The sequence below is a fragment of the Archocentrus centrarchus genome, chromosome 2 (assembly GCF_007364275.1).
Source record: "Archocentrus centrarchus isolate MPI-CPG fArcCen1 chromosome 2, fArcCen1, whole genome shotgun sequence".
Lineage (NCBI taxonomy): Eukaryota > Metazoa > Chordata > Actinopteri > Cichliformes > Cichlidae > Archocentrus > Archocentrus centrarchus.
The window spans coordinates 3,504,876-3,520,012 of NC_044347.1; the positions used below are offsets into that span (position 1 = coordinate 3,504,876).

General features: G+C 43.0%; 1 protein-coding gene across 1 annotated transcript; it reads right to left on the reverse strand.

Moving 5' to 3' along the window:
* Positions 1-6,648: 6,648 nt before the first annotated feature.
* On the reverse strand, positions 6,649-11,061 carry LOC115798249 (interferon-induced protein 44-like). The gene is made up of 5 exons (XM_030755033.1): positions 10,972-11,061; positions 7,953-8,111; positions 7,435-7,603; positions 6,893-6,993; positions 6,649-6,810 (listed from the first exon to the last, which is right to left on the reverse strand). The coding sequence occupies exons 1-5, from the start codon at positions 11,059-11,061 to the stop codon at positions 6,649-6,651; spliced, it is 681 nt and encodes a 226-aa protein (XP_030610893.1).
* Positions 11,062-15,137: the final 4,076 nt, after the last annotated feature.

Below are 15,137 nucleotides of genomic sequence, written 5' to 3' on the forward strand. Positions count from 1 at the left end.
AATTGATAAACAGTACTCCCAGATTCACGGGCACTTCTTGTGTTTTTCTTGTGCTTTTACCGTTTTGTAATTCAGCGTTGGGTGCAGCAGCGATCCAACCTCATCACCCACACAAAACCTCTCACATTGGCCGTTTTGTAAGTAATGAACAATTTGCCGCGTTTCCTACTGTGTCCTTCCACGCACGCACGTCTCGCGTAAACAAGCTTTGCAAAGAGAAAACCAACACCAACTTGTGGCCTGGCGTGGGAACTACATCGCCTTCATCGTTTCACGTGTCATCGTGTAAACACAGCGTTTCTGAAACGCTATCGTGTAAACGGAAGGCTGAAACGCATCAAAATGGAAACGCTGTCGTGTAAACGGGGCCTTGGTGTAGTCACAGTGATTATTTCCTTGTAAAATGCAGGTTGTTTCATCTTGCACATGATGTAGCTGCAGCGGTCACTGCTGCGTGTCTTTAGCTTTTTGTCTCCTGCTCTTTGTGTTTTGTCCTGTGTTGTTGCTGGGATCTCTGTGCTCCTCTTTTCTCTCCTCTCATTTTAGGAGTTCACTTCCTCTCACGTGTTCATCCACAGCAGCTGGACAATAAAGTTTCCTGTGACCCTGATCCTGCAGCAGATCGCTCTCATTTATTTCCTGCTCTCCTTCAAGCAGAAATGAGGCTGCAGAGGTTTGGAGCAGGCAGAGAAACAGAGTTTGTGCTCCACCTTCTGCCAGCATGCTGAGCTAATGATTAGCTGCTGTTGGTCTCCAAACACTCTCTCACTCTCCTCTCAGCGTGTTCACCATAAAGTGAACAGACACCGAGGAGAGCAGCAGAAGAGCTCATTCAGGAGCTCAGCTGCAGATGAACTGAGCTCACATTAAAGTTAGCTCCTGCTTACCTTTAGATGAAGCTGCAACTCTTTCCAAACACACGAAGAGGCCAGCGAGCACAGAAACGCGCGCTTAACGGCAGACCCACTTTCGGTCAATCTCACTGAACCGGAAGTGGCTGCGAGTGAGCCGGGAGCGCAGCAGGGGGCGCTCCAGAGTCGAGTCTGAGCTCCCAAAGAAATGAATCCAAATCCGTCCTTCCTCCTTTTCCTGATCACTTTACCTTCTGAACGGGCTCGCAGGCGAGAGGGGTTCGATCTGGAGAGAGGGTTCAGTTCTGCTCAGTGAGGACGGTAACTAATGAATTTGGATTACTGGATTTACTGAATGGTTCCCCAGTGAGACTGAAGGCTGTTGGAAAAAACAAGCAGCCTGTTCCACAACAACATCTGCATTATCAGGAATTCAGCTCCATAGCGGCCTTGGGCTGGTAATCATATCTCTCCGGGACTATGTGTGATGGTCGCTCTCCCCCTCAGCCCTCTCTGTGATTTATGAAGCTGGATCTGGTGTACCACGGCCGCTGATGAACTTCCATCACTATCAGCTGAACTGTTTTGGCTAGGAGCTGGCATCTGGCTCCACAATGCCCCCACCCTCTCGTCTCCGTCTGCATCCCCTCCTGCCCCCGCCCTTACCCAGCATATTGCTATCCTGGCTTTAAATGTGCAAATATGCTTGCTAAGGTGGTTTTTTGGGAACCTGGTAGCACCAGATGACTTTTTTGTTAACCTAACTACCCCATGATGTGTTTGTTTCCTTTTCTGGGGACTGATTGTAGCGGCGGCACCAGTGATAAATGGCAGCGGCTGCGGACACCCATCTCCCCATGTTAGTCTGTCTGTTCTTCTCTGGATGGCTGTTCCGAACGGAATTTCATTATATTATGATGGAATGTCGTTATATAATTTGTTGTATAATGATTTATTTCGTTGTATGTGTAATGACAATAAAGTTCTATTCTATTCATGAGGATGGAAAACGTCATGAGGTGAAGGAAAGGAGTGAAGGAGAGTTGATAAGGAGTTAGGAGGCTCAGACTGCTCTGACACTGATTAATAATATGATGGAGGATGACAGGAGTCTGCTGAAGATGGACTTTTAGATGTTTGTCCAGCGTGTTGCTGCAGTGTTGTTTCATGCAGCTCATATCAAAGCAGAGCAGCAGCAGGAACATCTGCCTTCATCACTGAGGCCGTCATTGGAGAGAAGAAGGAGCAGGAAGCCCACAAAGTCACATTCTGTGTTGGTCACATTGGGAGTCGCTGCTCATTCTCTCATATTTCCTCAGTCTTGTGTGTGAGTATACATAATAACTAAAAACTGTTATTTCCCCTTTTTCTTCCAGAAACTCTTTGAGCGTCTGAGGCTCACTGAAGTCACAGGTCCTGGTGAAAGGGTCAAGAGAGGTGAGATAAAGCTGCTGGATTTTGTCTTTGTTGCTCTCAGAGGACACGGTCAGATGTTGGCACCACTCTTTAGCTGGAGGTCACCAAAGACGAGGTCACACTGCTTTAAAAGCAGGGTCTGGCTCCACTCCTGCTGAACAAGTGCTGCTTTTAAAGGCGCTCTTTAAACTGCTCTGTTATCCTGTCAGCTTCCTGCTGCTGCCACTTGATGCACTCTTTTCTTCAGATGTTGAACGGTGACTCTCACCAACCATCCAGATCTGTTCAAACACCAAGACTTTCAGTGTCTTATTAGACAACAGGAAGCCACAAATGCTCTGATTTGATAAAACATAAAGTGACTTTTTATATCTACAAATGTACTGATACAAACATTTCTCTGAATCAACTTATTTAATAGTTACTGATTTAATTAATTATTCTATTTTTTTGGTAAGACCAACATGAAATCTTTACACTTTGGGGGATCATTAACAATTCATTCAGTAACATTAACATTATCATTCGCTCATATTTCCTCTTCCTGTTGCAGAGATGATCCAGGTATCTCCTCCTTCATGAAGACTTTCTGTGACTCAGTCACATTCATTCATGATGAGGCTGCAGCACAGCAACACACACACTAATGCAGCCTGAATGATGGCGAGCCTTCAGCTCACACTGATGCTGTGAGTAAAGCTCCGAGTCTTTGAATGAAGCTCTAAAAATGTGATGTGACTGCAGCAGGTTGATGTTCAGAGTTCAGCTGTGGCTTTAACTCACTCTGAAGGTTCAAACATGTCAGCAGGTTATGGCATCAAATGGAAAACACACTGTTAATGAACATTTCCATCATCTGTGTCCCTCCTCACTTCTGGCACGTTAGTTCCTTCTTTCCTTGGATGAAGGAAGCTCCAGTGTGTCCTCTGATAAAGGCAGGAATAAAGGAAGCACTGAAGCAGCTTTGCTCAGTATTCACAGGATCTGAGCAGCTCTCATTGTGGCTGCATGTACACACTTCACTGAGCAACCTTCCAAAGCAGCTTTCACTGGACCAGCAGCTATTTAACACTCACTAGACACTTTATTAGGTACACCTGTCCAGCTGCATTCTAACACAGAGGTCAGAGGTGAAGGTCAGGCTGCTTTAAAGTGGGTTAGAGCAGCAGAAGACCACAGCGGGTGCCCCTGCTGTCAGCTAAGAACAGCAAACTGAGGCTACAGTTCACACAGGCTCAGCAGACGTGGACAACAGAAGATAAAGAACACCTGGAAACACGTCACCTGGTCTGATGAGCCTCAGTTTGTGCTGCAACATTCAGATGGTCAGAATCTGCATCAACAACATGACAGCACGGCTCCATCTTTGGATCAAGAGTTCAGGCTGATGGTGTGGGGAGGTTTTCTTGGCCCACTGTGGGCCCCTCAGTACCAGCTGAGCATCACTGAAACACCACAGCCTACCTGAGTGTTGTTGCTGAGCATGTCCATCCCTTTAGGAGCTCAGTGCACCATCTTCTGATGCTGCTCTCCTCAACATTACAGTGAGTTCACTGAAACGGCCTCCACAGTCAGCAGAGCTCCAACAGAGCACCTTTGGGATGTGGGGAACAGGAGGTTCACACCATGGATGCAGCTGACAGACCTGCAGCAGCTCTGTGATGCTGTCATATCAGGATGGCCCAAAGTCCTATTGAAACTCAGAAGAAGCAAATTTATGGAAAAAGTTCCAAAGCTGCAGGAAAACTGTGAGTGAAGATGAAGAAAGGAAAAACAAACAGACAGACGTCCAAAACTTTAGCATTTTTAATCTTTAGCCTTTCATAAACACCTTGATTTGCAGCTTTGTACAAACACAGCTGTGACATGAAGAGAGCAGCTATTATTCTTAATGCAGAGTCATGTTGGTTCATATGTGAATGATGTGATGATGGAAACTTTAGCTGGAGCTCAGTTTGGTTCCAGCTGTTCTCACAGTGACTTTGTTTCATGTTTGTCCCTCAGTCAGTCTGAGTGTTTCTCTATAATCAATGAGTGTTATTGATCAGGGGCCAGTTCAGAGCTGATCAGCAGGAACATCTGACACACTGTTGCTGTCCACGCCTCTGAGACTGTCTTTGTCTCAGCAGCTGAGCCTGAGACCTCATTTAGATTCAGATGTCCCAGAATCCCCTGCAGCAGTGGCTCCTCAGTCTGCTGCTGTTCACTCATCTGCAGTAAATCTAATGGAGCCCTAGATGGAGACAAACACACACAGATGAACACACAGCAGTCACTGCTTTGTGACTGCAGATCAAAAGTATTCATAAATGTCTTACTGGACAGATTTGACACAAAGGACCTTTGACCCCTGTAGATACCGATATTTGGATATCGCCAATACCGATACAAATCCTAGCTTTTTTGTTTTATTATTATTATTATTCTTTTTTTTTTTTTTTTTGAGGAATCCAGGGGGGTCATCAGTGACTTTGTTGGCTGGTGTGAGAACTCCAAATCAACACCAGCAAGACAAAAGGAGATGGCCATAGACTTCAAGAGGAAGTCACCCCCTACAGCACCGGTGAGCATCCAGGGAAAGGACATGGAGACAGTCTCTCTTACAGGTACCTGGGTGTTCACCTCAATAACAAGCTGGACTGGAGTACAAACACAGACGTCCTGCATAAGAAAGGCCAGAGTCGACTCCACCTGCTGAGGAGACTGAGGTCCTTCGGTGTCTGCAGGACTCTGTTAAAGACCTTTTATGACACAGTGGTAGCATCTGCCCTTTTCTATGCAGTGGCTTGCTGGGGGTGGGGGGGGTGCACCGAAAGGGACAGGAGCAGGATCGACAAACTGGTGCAGAAGTCTAGCTCTGTGCTGGGATGTCCTCTAGAGTCTGTGATGGTGGTGGGTGAGAGGAGGATGTTGGCAAAGCTGACATCCATCATGGACCCCCCCATCACCCTCTGCATGAGACCGTGGGTGAGCTGAGCAGCTCCTTCAGTCAGAGACTGAAACATCCTCGCTGCAGGAAGGAGCGCTTTCACAGCTCATTGATCCCAACAGCAGTTAGACTGTATAACACATCATGATGTCATGAGTCACTTGGACACTTTGCCTCCTCTGCATCACTTTATCCATACCGTCCATGTGGGGACCACAGACCACTTCTCAGTACCTATGCTTTCTGGCTGAAGTTTTGGTTACTTTTGAATGTTGGTGGTGCTTTCACACTCGTGGTAGCATGAGACGGACTCTACAACCCACACAAGTGGCTCAGGTAGTGCAGCTCATCCAGGATGGCACATCAATGCGAGCTGTGGCAAGAAAGTTTGCTGTGTCTGTGAGCGCAGTGTTCCCCAGACCTGAATCCAATTGAGCACATCTGGGACATCATGTCTCGCTCCATCCACCACGTTGCACCACAGACTGTCCAGGAGTTGGCGGATGCTTTAGTCCAGGTCTTGGAGGAGATCCCTCAGGAGACCATCCGCCACCTCATCAGGAGCATGCCCAGGTGTTGTAGGGAGGTCATACAGGCACGTGGAGGCCACACACAATACTGAGCCTAATTTTGACTTGTTTTAAGGACATTACATCAAAGTTGGATCAGCCTGTAGTGTGTTTTTCCACTTTAATTTTGTGTGTGACTCCAAATCCAGGCCTCCATTGGTTAATAAATTTGATTTCCATTGATTTTTGTGTGATTTTGTTGTCAGTACATTCAACTTTGTACAGAACAAAGTATTCAATGAGAATATTTCATTCATTCAGATCTAGGATGTTATTTGAGCGTTCCCTTTATTTTTTTGAGCAGTGTGAGCAAGAACCCCTCATCAATATAATCTGATCTGATTGTAGCTTAAAACCTTATTTATGTTTTTTTTTTTTTTTTTATTAGTTTATTTGACAGGGACAGTGTACATTAATTAACATTACTGTAAATACACCAGAATTAGCCAAAAGGCTATTTTTCATCTGTTGTCCCTGGACAGATCTTAAAATCGTCTACCTAAAAAAACAACAAGAGGATTACAGTGAACGAATATAAAAAGAGCAAAAAAACCAGATTATAATTCTTCAAATCCTGTTGAAAAAAAACAGAAACCAAGTTAACTATAATACAGACATAAGGTTAAAAAATCATACTTTTAAATATCCTTTTTTTCTTTGCTCACGTGCCTCGTGTGCTGGCATGGAAAGGGGCCCACTGACATTGACAGTGCACAGGGCCCAGAATTTGCTGCTACGCCCCTGCTCCCAGGTGTGTGTTGTTGCTGGGATCCCTGTGCTCCTCTTTTCTTTCTTTAATTAAAGTCACATTAAAGTTAGCTCCTGCTTACCTTGAGATGACGAGCTGCAGGATGAAGCTTCAACACAACTCCTGATTCCACACTTAAAGATTTTCAATGAAGTCGTCTCCAAAGTTGATCATGCTTCTGAGCGCGCTCAAAATCAGCGTGTCAACATCCTCGTGAGTTTTGATTTCCTCGCTGTAGTTCTTCACAGGAAAGATGCAGTTCATTTGGATTCCCAGTGCAGAGCTGAACTCACTCATCTGAAAGTTAAAGAAACCCCACATTACATTCAGGCTTTTCTGCTCTATCATCACATTTCTGTAGAGACTCACAGATGCTCACCTTCTTTTTCAGGTGTTTGCTCTCATACACATTCTTCGGGTCTTTCTGAGTTTCAGGACAGGCCTCATCAATTTTGGTAATGATTGCCATTTGAGGAATCCCTGAAAACATCGTGTAAAACCATGAAAATCTTTATTTTCCTGGTTCCTTTCTGCTCTTTTGTTTCTGCAGCCCTACCTGTTTGAGGCTTAAACATGGTGAAAAAATAAGATTGATCATCATGTGTGAGCCATTTCCTTTGAAATGACCATTTTCTTTATAATTTCTGAACAGCAATAAAGTCTCAGACTTGGTGACTTGTTTCCCCCATACTATATACTGAAAAGAAATAAATAAATATACTTCCAGTACTTCGCATACTCAACAATGTCTGAAAACTGCCCAAATGTTTGACTTGATTTATCTTGGATTCTTTTTTTTACAAGTGGCCAACAAACAGTCTTAAAATTGTTCAAACTGTTCTGTTCATCAAACTGAAAGCATATCTAGCAGAACTGTGAGTGTACAGATGAGCTGCTGTTCTTCCTGATATGATCACTTACCCAAGTCACTGGCTGCCTGTCTGATGCTGCTCATCTTTTCCAGAACCGAGTCCTTAATTTCTGATGCGTTGGCAGAATGAATACAGACCAGAACATGAACTTTGTCATCTGCAGAGGGGGTCTGGTTGTAGCTGGGATCTTCTTCTGACAGTGGAGCCACTGGGTTGAACTGGAAACCAGTGAAAAATGATTAAGTCAATATTTTAAGGATTTTAAAAGTACAGGAGATGATCTGTTTAATGGTTGCAGGGTGTTTGGAATAGCAGATAGAAGCTGCTTATTTATGTCATGTCATACATAAAGTTCTGTATTCATGATGCTTTTACAGCTACAATTTGGTGCTGATCAATGATTTCATTTGGGGATTTTACTGCTACTTTACTAAATGTTCAGTAACTCTGCAGCGAGGACTCAAGTTAGCAGCTGTAGTGAGTACTAGAACCAGTCTGATGAAAACATCTGATGCCACACAGATCACAGCCCTGACAGGTTTTCACTGAATAAAATGACTGATGTACCTTGTGACCTTCCCTCACGTGGCCTCTCATGGCCAGTTTGATGTCGTCTGGATGAACACCAGCATTAGTCCCCTCCACCAGACCCATGATGTCATTGAAGACCAAAGGGTAACATACAGCCGAGCTTCCTCTTCCTGTTTTTAATTTGTGAGTTTGATACTGAAACAGAAACAGATTTTGGTTTATTGACAGTGAAGACTTTTATGTTCCTCCTTTTTTTTTTTTCTGTGCTCTCCCAACAATTAGCTGTTTGCCTTTGTTCAGATAATGATTAATTTCTTAGACCAGAAAAAAGGTCTTGAATAATCAGGCCCCATCTTATCTCAAAGACCTCATAGTCCCATATCACCCCAACAGAGCACTTCTCTCTCAGACTGCTGGCTTACTTGTGGTTCCTCGGATACTTAAGAGTAGAATGGGAGGCAGAGCCTTCAGCTTTCAGGCCCCTCTTCTGTGGAACCAGCTCCCAGCTTGGATTCAGGAGACAGACACCCTCTCTATTTTTAAGATTAAGCTTAAAACTTTCCTTTTTGATCAAGCTTATAGTTAGGGCTGGATCAGGTGACCCTGAACCCTCCCTTAGTTATGCTGCTATAGGCCTAGGCTGCTGCGGGGTTCCCATGATGCACTGTTTCTTTTCATTCACCTTATTTACTTTGTTTCTACCCCACTCTGCATTTAATCATTAGTTATTATTAATCTCTGTCTCTCTTCCACAGTGTGTCTTTTGTCCTGTCCTCCCCCCCCACAGCAGATGACTGCCCCTCCCTGAGCCTGGTTCTGCTGGAGGTTTCTTCCTGTTAAAGGGAGTTTTTTCCTTCCCACTGTTGCTCATAGGGGGTCGTTTTGATTGTTGGGTTTTCTCTGTAATTATTGTAGGGTCTTCAACTTTCACCTACATGGATTGAATTAACTGAAAAGTAGGACACTCTTGAAAAAGAGATTTTAATCTCACTGTGTTTTTCCTGGTTAAATAAATAAAAAATAAGTTAATGTCTCAGAAACAGATTCAAGTCTTATATTTTACCAGCTTGCACTTCTTGCATGAACACATTTTTAAATAATGTAAAATATCGTTTATTATCGTTATCAAGAAAATTACAGAAAATATGGAGATATTATTTTTTGCCCTGCTGCGCTCCCGGTTTAATCGCAGCCACTTCCGGTTCAGTGAGATTAACCAGAAGTGGGTCTGCCGTTAAGCGCGCGGTTCTGTGCTCGCTGACCTCTGCGTGTTTGGAAAGAGTTGCAGCTTCGTCTAAAGGTAAGCAGGAGCTAACTTTAATGTGACCTCAGTTCATCTGCAGCTGAGCTCCTGAATGAGCTCTTCTGCTGCTCTCCTCGGTGTCTGTTCACTTTATGGTGAACACGCTGAGAGGAGAGTGAGAGAGTGTTTGGAGACCAACAGCAGCTAATCATTAGCTCAGCATGCTGGCAGAAGGTGGAGCACAAACTCTGTTTCTCTGCCTGCTCCAAACCTCTGCAGCCTCATTTCTGCTTGAAGGAGAGCAGGAAATAAATGAGAGCGATCTGCTGCAGGATCAGGGTCACAGGAAACTTTATTGTCCAGCTGCTGTGGATGAACACGTGAGAGGAATGAACTCCTAAAATGATGCGCAGAGAGCAGCTGGGCGGTGAGGGGAGAGAGAGGAGAGAAAAGAGGAGCACAGAGATCCCAGCAACAACACACAGGACAAAACACAAAGAGCAGGAGACAAAAAGCTAAAGACACGCAGCAGTGACCGCTGCAGCTACACCTGGGAGAGCAGCTACAAATTCATCTGCGCATCTACATCGTTATGTACGGTTCAGTGTGTGCAGGGATGTGGGGACTACATGGTGCCTTTAGGGACACCTCGGAAACTCAGGAATCTGTTTACTAAAAGTCATCAAGTGTCGTCATGAAATATTTAACTTTTCCTTTGTTAACAGAAACACAGCTGTCATCATTTTCTTACTCTTTTTGATGCAGCATTTTAAATAATTCAGTACAAACATTGTAACAATGAAATGGGTTACACATAGGGCTGCTACTAAAGATTATTTTGCTTGTCAAATAATCTGTCAATTTTTTTTGTCAATTAGTCCATTAGTCAGCATTTATTTCAACCTTAGCTCACCTGTTCAAGCCTGCCCACCTGTTAACAACACTTTGTTGTCTCTTTTCTTCTCTTGAAATAATGACCTATAAAAATTTGAGTTTGAAACTAATCCAATATATTTAACTAGGGCTGCACGATATTGGAAATTAGTGCGATATGCGATATGGAGGTCTAGTATTGCGATAACGATATTGTCGCGATATTTTTTCTTTTTACCTAAAAATGCAATATACATGACCAATAAGAAAAAAAATCTATAAAATGTATACCAACAACAAATATGCATTTCAAATGTTGCATTTATTTAACATATAAACAAACATGTTCACATGTTTTTTTGGGGGGTTTTTTTTCATGCAAAACAATCACTTTCAAGCAAAAGTTGAACCAAACCTTAACCCACTTAGGGTTTATACTTTGAAAAATAAAAAATAAAATCTCTAAACTTAAAGTGCCATTGAGAAGTATTTGTGCAAATAGACATTAAAAATGTCAACTTAAAAGTATTCAGGCCTTCACTGAGTGAAAATTACTTCAAACTACAAATAAAAGGTTCAAATCTTAACAGTAAAAGTAAATGACTTAAAGTTTTTGGCCAAGAACCTTAATCCATTTAGGGTTTGTGCTTTTAAAAATAAAAATTGCAATGTATCTTGTTATTGCTGCAGTTAAAGCTTTGTGTCGCTTCGAAGTTTTCTCATAAGGAGCGGCAGAAGCGAAACTATCATTTATGTTAGTGTGTGAACTTGCCTTTCGTTTGCTTGACTTTACCGGAGTAGGCTGTGGGTTTTTAGATGTTAAATATATGTTGCAAAGTTCCTTGTGGTTGTAGGTGGCTGTGGAGGTTTGTCGTGTTTCCTCTTGACGTAGCCACTTGCAAAGAACTTGTGTCTGAGACTCGTCCTGTGTGGAAAAACCGAAGTAGTCCCAAATTCCGGAGGTGCAGTGTCTTTTAGGAACAAGTTGCTCTCTGTTTCGTCCCGACTCGTCTCTTCAATTCCCGCCATGCTTGTTTTCCTTGTGTGTGTGTGTACGCGCTCCCTGCTCCACTGAGAGCATGTGCTCGCTCTGGCCAATATCGACACGGCACCTTCACATTTAAGGTCGCACCGGATTGGTCAAAGTGCGGACATAAAGACAGACATGATTTATACATTAAATAATTAGAAATTATCGCGCATTTTTTAGATATGCCTATCGCACGTGCCAATATCGCGATGACGATATTTTTTCGATATATCGTGCAGCCCTATATTTAACATTGGATTAGTTAGGGATTATTTTTACTCAATGAATAAATTTTTTAAAGTAAACTCCAGTAAATTAATTAATAAACAGTGGATCAACCAAATAATAAACTATTAAATAATACACTAGACAGAGTGCTAGACTAACTTCTCTGTCTGAGTGCCACAGTATGTATAATTAAAACATTACCAATGTCACCATGTTTTTTTTTATTAATCTGGACAAGATTGCTCTGTATGACAAATTAAAACATCAGGAAGATGATGTTTCATGGCTCCATCGCAGCTGAGAGGAATGTGGGTCATGAAAAACCAGCTTGAACAAGACTGAGTGACGAAGGTCAACTCACAGCGCCCAGAATTTGTTTATGTTTAGATAAGTGGCTATATGAAGTAGGGCTGCATAAAATGATTATTTTAGTAATCGAGTATTCTATCGATTATTTCCATCGAGTAAGCGGATAAGAAATAATTTTTTTATTAACAGTTTATCTGCATATTTTAACTTCCATAATGCAGTTTCTCGCCATGTGAACAAACAGCGGTGGATGGAGCAGCTACAAAGTTCTCTTTTCTTCACCTTAACACTTGCTGATCAGGTGCTTGATGAAGGACCTCCAGCTGTTTCACAGATTTAATGTTGGTTACTAAAAGAAAAAGCTGCTGTTTTGGACGCTGGAAAAACGTTTCCTTTTTCACTACTTGAGCTCACCGTCACAGCTTCGCCTCTTTGTGCTGCGCAGTTAAAACCGCTGCCTGCTATGAGTGTTTTGAAAAACTAGTGGGAGCCATGGCGCATGTGTGAGTAATGGTGTAATGCTTTGTATTCACAAGCATTCTCGAAAATACGTTTCTACTGCAGGTCTATATTTAGTCACTAATAAGGGATTAAAGTATAAAACATATTTTGACGGAGCCCCCCGGGTCTGGGGGGGCGGGCCTTCCGGTACCGAACCATCGCTAGTGCTAATGGCCCACGCTCGCTAGCAAACCAGTTCTGGTAGCTACAGCTGAAGTAAAGACAAAAATAACAGCTGAAATTCTCAGCGAGCACAACACACACAGACACACAGAGAGCAGTGGAGGCGTGGAAATGCATGTCAGCGACAGTTGCCACCCGTCCGGTAAAGTACGGAACACGGCATGTTACGGAGCCGTATTCCACGGAGTCCCGTAACATACGGGGTTCTGTATTTTACAGACAGGTGGCAACTCTAGTGATGATCCACTCTGTGTTAAAGGAAATCCATCGCAGCGACGGAGAGCTTTTTAGAATGTGTGCTTGTGTATACGTGAGTGATTCACACTCCAGTCCAGTAGGTGGCGGTAATGCAGTTCTATGTTGGTTTGCCAGCCCCCAATAAACCCACAAAAAAACGTCAGCACTAATGCTGCTAATGCTAGTGAGGAGCGCCGCTTACACCGAGACAGCTGAGCGCTGCAGAGTTTAAACGAAGCATCGACACAGTAAATTTGTGTCGATAAATTTTTAGAATCGATTTAATCGAGTTAATCGATGAATCGTTGCAGCCCTAATATGAAGATATTATGGTTATTGGGGTCATTGTCCTGCTGGAAGACCCATGACCTTGAACACAAACCCAGCCTTCTGACACTGGGTCCTACATTGTGACTAGGGCTGGGCAATATATTGATTTAAAAAAAAATAAATATCGATCTATATGTGGCCCGTTAATCATGCAGGAAGCGACTGATAGCAGTGTTCCCAACGTAGTGGCTTTGTTGCTAGATTTAGTGGCTTTTCAGATGCTGGTGACTAGGGACAAATTTATCGACTTTTTCCGGTGAAGTCGGAGAGTTTTGGAAACCTGAAATCTTCTGTTGTCACTGTCCGTTCGTACTCTTTGTCATTGCCTGGACCCCCAAGAGTCCCTGCTGCAGGTAAGAGAGCGCCGCCATATGCAGCAGAAGTTGGTTTGTACCGTAAGTCACGTGACCTTAATAGCAGAAGTGGGTCTTTTATGTGTACTTGCAGAGGCTGCATTGAGCAGGTGGGCCCGTTGCTGTCATACGTCAGCACATATGTCTATGGATTTACTGAGATGGCTAAAATCCTGCAGATCGAATTTTGTTCCCTCAGTCTGTCACAGTACTGTTGTACAGGAGTACACACAGGAGGAAGTACTTTCCAGTGAAGTAGACTTCACCAGACTGGCTTTTTAAAGAATCAGTCAGCCTTTTGCTATTTTTGTTCTGTATCTTTTCTATTTACATTTTAATAGCACAGCTGTGAGTCTTCATAGAGGGAAAAAAGGCATTAATTTATTTGAGGAGCATTATTGTTTAAATATACCAATAGCTGATTTTTGAGCAATTTATCATGTACATCTACAGCTGAACAATAATAAAAGTGTCTGTGTGACATTTGGGACATGTAGCTTTGACTCTGAGCTATTACTTTTGGCCCATATCGCCCAGCCCTAATTGTGACCCATAATCTTTGGTAATGGTTAGATTTCATGATGCCTTGCACACAGTTAAGGAATCCAGTTTCAGAGGCAGCAAAACATCTTTGAACCCCCACCATATTTGACTGTAGGTACTGAGTTCTTTTCTCTGTAGGCCTCGTTCTGTTTTCGGTAAACAGTAAAATGACGTGCTTTAACAAAAAGCTCCATCTTGGTTTCATCTGTCCACAGGACATTGTCCCAGAAGGATTTTGGCTTACTCACGCACATTTTGGCAAACTGCAGTCCAGCTTTTTTATGTCTCTGTGTCAGCAGTGGGTCCTCCTGGGTCTCCTGCCACAGTGTTTCCTTTCATTCAAATATTGACAGATAGTTGGCACTGACAGTGACACACTCTGAGCCTGCAAGACAGCTTGAATTTCTTTGGAAGTTGATTGGAGCTGCTTATCCACCATCTGGACTATCCTGCGTTGCAACCTTTCATCAGTTTTTTTCTTCCGTCCACATCCAGGCAGGTTAGCTACAGAGCCGTGGGCTATAAACTTCTTGATTATGTTGCACACCGTGGACAAAAGAACATCAACAGGTTTTCTGCAGGGAAGTAAATGGTAGTAAATCAAATGAGCTTAAATTAAGGCTATTAAAAGGTAACAAACAGAATTTGATTTGGTAGTAAATTTTTCATCACCCCTTCAATATATTTTGACTTTTCCATTGATGCAGGCTTTTTGTTTTAAGTTTGTTTAACTATAAAATCTGTATAAAAATATAACTACTCAGCAGGACCTGAACTGATAGTGACAGTATATAGACTCGATTGGTTCCGCGGTCTGATCTGCTGTGCGCATGCGCGATGTTGCAACCACCTAATATGTTTAGACTAGTGAGTGATTTTGCACCTCATTGTGGGGAAAATGTACGTTTTCATAACTTTGGCTCGATGACCCGGCATTCAAAGACTGGCTTAACCCTCTGGAGTCCACGGACGTGCCGGGGCGTCAAAATGACATCGCCGATTTGAGATGACGTAGTATTGGGACGCTGCGGCCCCTGCCCTCCATTTCAACATGAATCGAAAGTGCAGAGTTCACACTATGTACCAGTTTTTAAATTCCATTGATAGGCCAAGTAAAACCAGAATTATGCCCAATAATTTATGCCATGCTTTTTCCTGTATATTGTACTCACCTTCGATGCATGTTTTGTGCAGAAATTCGCTAACAAGAAGTGCCTGCTAATAAAAACAAAACAAAATAATTCCTGACAACCGCTTTCCTATTGGTGGAAAAATGCAGCATATCAACCAATCAGAAAATTATGCGGTAACACGATGCATTTGGGTGCATTTGGCTGCTGTGGAGCAGGTGAAAAAGTGGTAAAAGAGACATTACTGGCAGGTTTTGCCTG

Bases quoted from the DNA above. Each gene is read 5' to 3' on its own strand.
- LOC115798249 (XM_030755033.1), bottom strand. From the start codon at position 11,061: ATGGCGGGAATTGAAGAGACGAGTCGGGACGAAACAGAGAGCAACTTG. The intron at 8,112-10,971 runs GTTTTTCCACAC...TTTCTGTTTCAG, and splicing joins CGGAATTTGGGACTACTTCG to TATCAAACTCACAAATTAAA. The intron at 6,994-7,434 runs GTAAGTGATCAT...CGATGTTTTCAG, and splicing joins ACAGGCAGCCAGTGACTTGG to GGATTCCTCAAATGGCAATC.